This window comes from Mycetomoellerius zeteki, unplaced genomic scaffold, assembly GCF_001594055.1.
Source record: "Mycetomoellerius zeteki isolate Tzet28-1 unplaced genomic scaffold, Tzet1.0 scaffold64, whole genome shotgun sequence".
Classification (NCBI taxonomy): Eukaryota; Metazoa; Arthropoda; class Insecta; order Hymenoptera; family Formicidae; genus Mycetomoellerius; species Mycetomoellerius zeteki.
The window spans coordinates 1,838,000-1,844,630 of NW_017257654.1; the positions used below are offsets into that span (position 1 = coordinate 1,838,000).

The 6,631-nt window shown below is 35.9% G+C and overlaps 3 protein-coding genes across 3 annotated transcripts in view; all 3 read left to right on the forward strand.

Moving 5' to 3' along the window:
* The first annotated feature begins 343 nt into the window (after positions 1 to 343).
* LOC108728728 (leucine-rich repeat-containing protein 71-like) lies at positions 344 to 1,601 on the forward strand. The gene is made up of 7 exons (XM_018457462.1): positions 344 to 403; positions 529 to 599; positions 668 to 811; positions 897 to 1,076; positions 1,185 to 1,262; positions 1,341 to 1,407; positions 1,473 to 1,601. Exons 1-7 carry the CDS (start codon positions 344 to 346, stop codon positions 1,599 to 1,601), a joined length of 729 nt encoding a protein of 242 aa, XP_018312964.1.
* Positions 1,570 to 3,141, forward strand: LOC108728834 (uncharacterized). Its single transcript, XM_018457629.1, has 5 exons — positions 1,570 to 1,686; positions 1,782 to 1,899; positions 2,150 to 2,259; positions 2,344 to 2,499; positions 2,900 to 3,141. The coding sequence occupies exons 1-5, from the start codon at positions 1,639 to 1,641 to the stop codon at positions 2,912 to 2,914; spliced, it is 447 nt and encodes a 148-aa protein (XP_018313131.1). The 5' UTR covers positions 1,570 to 1,638; the 3' UTR covers positions 2,915 to 3,141.
* A 2,953-nt stretch (positions 3,142 to 6,094) lies between these two features.
* The window catches only part of LOC108728835 (putative gamma-glutamylcyclotransferase CG2811), a 4,001-nt gene continuing 3,464 nt past the window's right edge, over positions 6,095 to 6,631 (forward strand). Inside the window, exon 1 of the mRNA XM_018457630.1 lies at positions 6,095 to 6,627. Within this exon, the coding sequence (XP_018313132.1) occupies positions 6,397 to 6,627 (231 nt within the window). The 5' untranslated portion in view covers positions 6,095 to 6,396. The remainder of the gene's footprint in view (positions 6,628 to 6,631) is intronic.

Below are 6,631 nucleotides of genomic sequence, written 5' to 3' on the forward strand. Positions count from 1 at the left end.
CAAATTTTAAATAATTATATGATAGAAATAGAAGAAAAAACATATCATCATGTGACTTTGTAAAAAATTACGTACTGATTTGGAACAATTCATTACATGATTTACATATTTTAATTACTTGATTTCGTTATGTAACTTTGTGACGTGATTTTTTTTCAGTAGAGTGCATTTTATTATTCGAGATGGTTTCATTTCATTTTTACACTCGGACTAAGTCAATGTGCTATGGCTTTAATATACATCAACGCATTAAAGCATTTAACCGAATTAGCTATGAGTATTCCAACTATTCCTGAATGTTCATCGGATTCTGAAATTCTCGTTTATTTCAATCAGGGTCAAAATGGACAAGGACATCCCTATCTTTTATGTTACTTTCGAAAATCCTAAAAAGATGGAGACTGTGCAGAAACTGGAGTGTAAAGATAAGTCGTGAAAATACACTAATGTTTACTAATTATCGAATTTACAATTAATTGTGACTTTCGCCTTTATGTGCTTTGTAACATTTTTCATGTTGCACGACAGGAAGTATCGATTTGCATCCTCAATGCACTGAACACCACGCTGCAGAAATATAACACTGTCACGGTGCTTAAGTAAGACAAAATTTGAAAATCGACCACGTAACTTGACATTGTGACAATTGATAATTGTGTTCTCTCAGATTACCCAGTTGTCAGATAAATGCCTATGGTATCCTGCAGATAGCACACATACTGACGGAATTTGAATGTTTAAACGATTTGAATCTAGATGACAATCCGAATCCGCAGGAGAATTATTACCTGCTTTGCGCACCGGCAAGAAAGTGCATCGCGAATTTCAATATAATCCCATCCAATATAATTCTCGCGACAAACGCTTGATTCATATGAAAAAAATGCATGTTCCAGTTTACACTATCTGTCACTGAGGATGTGTAAATTATCCGATAACGGTATACAAAAGATCTCAAACGAGTTGAAGTATCGGGACCCACCGAACGACCCAAAATTGATCGCTCTTAATGTGGCGGATAACGACATTACGGACATTGGTGCCGAGTATATCGCTGAGATGCTTCGAACTAATCGGTTATGTAGTTTTCAAATGTTTCTCAGAATTCTAATTTGATGGACATTAATCTGTCCCTGTGCAAAAGTAGTTTTAATAAAATGTAACGTTGGTTGACATATTCGTAGATCTTTGCAGAGCGTGGTGTTAACCGGAAACGAGATACAAGATGACGGCGCTTCACTGATAATCCAGGAACTTGCCATGTATATCTTTGATAGTAGCGATTAAATTAGACAAATTTCTTAATTTAGGCATTTATTTTTAATAATATGACGCGATAGGTCCACTTTGACTCACGAAGAAATCGTCGGTCTTAGACGTCGCAGATTTATCGAGCTGGAGGGCAAGGTTGATAGATCATTTCACAGTAATATTATTTTTTTTTGTTAATAAACCAATAATTATTATTACAGTTGGACAGTCGAGATACTCAAGAAAAGGAGAAATGGAGAAAAAATGAAACATACCAAAATCTGCTTCAAAATTCTAAAAGAAGTACGTTTAGCGCTTTCCTGCAATTTGTTTTAAAATTCGCTTCATAATAGTTCTCGAAATGCAGCGAATCAAGATTCATCAAAGATGAGAATCCCACCTAATTCTCCGTCGATATCGAACAGCTCCATTCAAGTATTTTTAATAGAATTTTTATTATCGTTCTCTAACATACCATTAATGTTCCGTAATACATCATTAAGAAATGTAAATATAAAATATATTTGTAGATCTCCAAAAAGCTTTCGAACAACGATATTGGTCATCCATTTACAAAAGAAACTATAGCAATAAACGGCTGTGTGATGACTAGTGGAAATTTGAATTTGCAACATTTGAGCCTGAGTTGTAAATTTCCTTTGTATCATACATTTACATGTCGGCTGATTTCTGTTGGACACAAACAATTTATTGTTACAAATCGATGCGATTGCATACTTGCCACAAATAAGTTCCCCTACAGCACAAACATTACATGTTGCAGCAATATTGCAGCGTTATTGCAACGATATTGCTGCACGTTCTATGCTGTATGGGTTGTTTGTGTCCAACAGAAATGCAATTGCAAACAAATCGACAGCGATTTTTCTGTATTTAGTTAATCGCCTGACGAATAAGACGTTGAAGAAACTAGTGTCGTGTCTGCACTATCAGAATTATATGCTATTAGGTAATTACAGCAAAGGGTTGCTACATGTATTTTTGGAGGTAATCTTTTTTTACATCATATACAGTATTAATATATCCAGAATATTTTTACTTTGTAAGTTTCCTGTCTTTGTGATTATATAGGGTAATGACATCGAAAAGGATGAAGACTGGACAACGTTTCAAGAACTTTTGTGTCGCAGACGACAGAAGGATCAAACGATACGGGATGTGAACTTTAAAGACCTTGAAGATTCCATCGTATCGGTTGAAAGCGAAAGCTTACGAAATAAAATCAGTGTACGATTATAATTTTCCTTAATTGATTATTCTCTTTGATCTTCTTTATTTCTAACACTTTTCATTTAAAATATTTTTAATTGAGAGACTTCAGAAATCAGTGCTAATTTGTTTTTTTGTTTAATTAGCTATTTTTAATTCTATGCAAAAATTCGTTTACATTAATTTTTTTAAGCAAGGATATACAAGTTACATATTGTTGTAAAGTATTCATTTATTTATTACAGTTTATTTATAGGAAATCAGTAGTAAAAGGAGATTGAAAGAAAGGGTTGTATTGTGGATACTATATAAAGAATGTTGTCTGCAATTTCATTCAGCCAACAGTCAGCCGGTGCTGACCTCACATAACTTTTTCCAGCAATCATTATCATTTTAGGAATTCTTTTTTTTTCTGCAGGGACTCCATATTTAAATCTGACTCGTGATTCTCCAACTGGGCTCATCACATACAATACGGGGTGATATGATCAGTGATGCAATTATTCGAAGATCTTATTGGATGAAAATCTTATCTTATCTCACAATGCTCAGTACGCGATACCCTCTATATCGAGGGTATCCGAGCATGAGCTTCATAAGTACCACAACGAGACTGCATTGTCACTTTCGGTCGTTGCACTTCACGAAAATGTTGCTGCACATCGCTACCGTTACTGTGCTCGTTAACATCGCCCTTATAGAGCTGGATTCCTTTTACTCCCTTCCGCCGAAGAAGAATTCGGATATGGATTTCTTATCAGACGAGGTAATGAGTCACATCGACAATAACAAATTACGATATATTGTAAAGTCTGTATTGCGCATTTATGTCGTATTTTATTACGTGCAGTTTTAGAAATCAACCATTTTTCTGTCGTTACTAAAATTGCGATCCATTCCGTAATCGCTACTTTCGCGTCTGTTCGACATTCATGTATAAAGAGTAATAATAAAAGTAAAATGTGAACATAAAAGTGGAGTTAAGTTATAGTTTGTATCTTGCGTGCAGCAGCACGGCTGTTAAAAAAAGTTTGTTTATTGAATAATGTGCATGCAATAAAAGATTTGATAAATCAAAATAAAGCTCTTATACTTTATATTTATGCTTTATACTTAATTTTACATTAGGAATCAAAAAATGTTTTATATGGCGGAGATAATTCTAAATTTAAATAATCGCGCCAATCGATAGCACTGACATCTAGCGTCGACATTCTTATCTGTCGCGTTAGCTCAAGCTGCGTCTACGGCTGGTATTCATAGTCGGTTCTTATTTTAAGACTGTCTTAAGTAATGGCTTAAGCCGCTAATGCAGCCCTCTGGTTCATGACTTCTTAAGGGGATCCTAAAGCCGTCTGTATTACCGATTAAATCGTAATTTTTGTATAACAAATACTTTTTTCTCTTTCACTGATTCTCTCTCTCTCTCTCTCTCTCTCTCTCTCTCTCTCTCTCGAAAATCCTTTTCCAGGATTAAAGTATACACATTAATACGTGTTTGTGAGGTGGAATTTATGTCGAAAACGACAAAAAATTTCGAAATTGAAATCTTAAGAAAAATTTTTTGTTGTTCTCGGCATAAACTCCACTTCACAAACACATATTAATATGTATACTTTAATCCTGGAAAAGGATTTTTGAATCTGTGAAAGAGGAAAAAAGTATTTGTTATACAAAAATTACGATTTAGTCGGTAATACAAACAGCTTTAGGCCGGAATCAGACTACGTATTGAAGATTGAGGTTGAGGATTGAAGATTGAAATTTGAATTTTTCAATCTTCAATCTCAATCTTCTGGTATTCATAGTCAGTTCTTATATTCAAGACCGTCTTAAGTTCAGTCTTGAGATGTCACGAACCAATCAGAGGGCTGTATTAGCATCTTAAGACATTACTTAAGACGGTCTTGAAATAAGATCTGAATATGAATACCGGCCATAGTCTGATTCCGGCTTTAGGATCCCCTTAAGATTGCACTTAAGACGGTCTTGAATATAAATATTATTCATAGTCATAATATCTGACTATGAATACCGACCTACAATGAAATTTAAAGGCGTGAAACTTAGAACGGAATCCATAGACGGTGTTCAAGATTCGAGATGGTCTTAAGCCAGTGCATGAACCAATCAGAGAGCCGTATTAGCATCTTAATACCTTGCTTGAGATTAATGCGGGGTCTACAATAGAAGTCGTAGCAGTCGTAGGGTCTTAAGTCGTAGAAAATTGACCAATCACAGTCGAATATGAGAAGAATAATCAACTGTGATTGGTCAATTTTCTATGACTTAAGACTCTACGATCGCTACGACTTCTATTGTAGACCCCGCATAAGAATGGATTATGGATTCCGACCTTAGGGCCTTAGCAGAATGGCTGACTTATAATATTAAGGATTGGTTTATAATAGGCCATAATCTGTTAACTTTTTCTGTAATCTATGAGAATTGACCAATCATAGTCGATTATTCTCTTCTCATTCGACTGTGATTGGTTAATTCTTACAGATTACGGAAAAAGTTAACAGATTACGGTCTATCTGGAGACACGATAGTGTCTCAGCGCTAAGCCAAACTAGAGACACTGTAATAAGAGACTGGCATAGATGGGCTAATTTTTGATTGGCTGAATATGGAATGGCAGAAGCCAATCAAAAGTCGTACTGGTAATAAATGAGAGTACAGCTCGAATTCTGATTGACTTCTGCTTTCCTACTTTTTCTGCTTTTCCGTCCTAGTTGCGAATGCGTCCTATGACTTATCGTCCTGTAAACGCCATTTTCTATCCAACTAGAACTTATGCCACAGTCTCTTATTATAGTATAGCGGGGAGCATAGACTCTTGCATAACGCATAACACATAAGACATAAAAAATTCAACCAATCATAGTTCTTTATTTCATGGAAAGGAAGGAAACGAAGGATTTCAATTGGATTTTCTTATGCATTATGTGTTATGCGTCATGCAAGAGTCTGTGCTCCCCCCTTTACTCTAGAATTGATCCATTTATCTTTACCGGCCTATGTCCACGGAAAAATACGGAAAAAATACAAACCAACTTTTACGACACCGGCCTAAATTAACGGTTACAGCCTATTATAAACCGGCTCTTAAACTTTAAACCTTAAGCCGTAAAAAATTGACCAATTATAATTGCTTATTCTCTTCATGTTCGACTATGATTGGTCAGATTCTTCTGCTTAAAAAATCTCATTGTAAACGCGGCTTTATACTACATAACTGTATCACGAGGCCTGTTCTTTTTAACTGAACTTCTTGCACGGTTCATCTTTTCTCTTTTTCTCTCCAACGTAAAGAGAAAAGGAAAAAAGATGAACCGTGCAAAACTTTAGCTAAAAAGAATAGATCTACAGTTATATAACCAGTAGAATATAAGAACACTCCACAAAAAAAATACATGCCACAGATCTGAGTTACTGCGGCTACACAGCTTTTGTTTTTGATTAAATTCAATAAAATAGAATGCGAATATACACGTTTTACAGTTATCTTTGAAAAATAAATATTCCTTTATACGATCCTGACATTAAAATGGTGTATGATCACGTGATCTCCACGTGGAGATTAAAGGTCTCGACGCGAACTAAATAGCGCAGTGTTCCAGCTGGTTATACTGATTGTACTGTGTGTGTTGTTAAGTTCTCCGTTTTCTTATGATCGAATCCATGACTCGCAAATCTCAAACATTCTCCAAGAGATTCGAAAGATACTGTTTGAAAAATAGTCTCTCGTAATCCTCTTTCGCCTTGACATTCCATGGCTGCTATAAAACATATTAAGTAATAATTCGCGTTGGTGTAATTCTTATCGATAAGACTTATCTCTAGATTGGGTCGCGCGAACGTGACGTAATCGTTGCGCGAATAAATCGACAATCAACCGGCACAATCCGGATGCAATGGTGTCAGCCGGAAGTCACGTGTAATCCGCAGCTTTCGAAAATGTACGAAAACTTGTTCAAGAGTCCGCTGCACCGCGTGTTCGTGTACGGCACGTTGAAACGAGGCGAGCCGAATCACGGCCTCATCAAGGACACCGCGAATGGCTACGCCAAGTTCCTAGGCCTTGGTAAAACGACGGTTCAATATCCTTTGGTGATCGCCACGAAGTATAACATCCCGTTCCTGC

Coding starts and splice junctions, on each gene's coding strand:
- LOC108728728 (XM_018457462.1), top strand. CDS start 344: ATGGACAAGGACATCCCTATCTTTTATGTTACTTTCGAAAATCCTAAA. Junction 812..896: donor CTTTGCGCACCGGCAAGAAA/GTGCATCGCGAA, acceptor TGCATGTTCCAG/TTTACACTATCTGTCACTGA. Junction 1,077..1,184: donor GAGATGCTTCGAACTAATCG/GTTATGTAGTTT, acceptor ACATATTCGTAG/ATCTTTGCAGAGCGTGGTGT.
- LOC108728834 (XM_018457629.1), top strand. CDS start 1,639: ATGAGAATCCCACCTAATTCTCCGTCGATATCGAACAGCTCCATTCAA. Junction 1,687..1,781: donor TATCGAACAGCTCCATTCAA/GTATTTTTAATA, acceptor ATATATTTGTAG/ATCTCCAAAAAGCTTTCGAA. Junction 1,900..2,149: donor GCAACATTTGAGCCTGAGTT/GTAAATTTCCTT, acceptor TTCTGTATTTAG/TTAATCGCCTGACGAATAAG.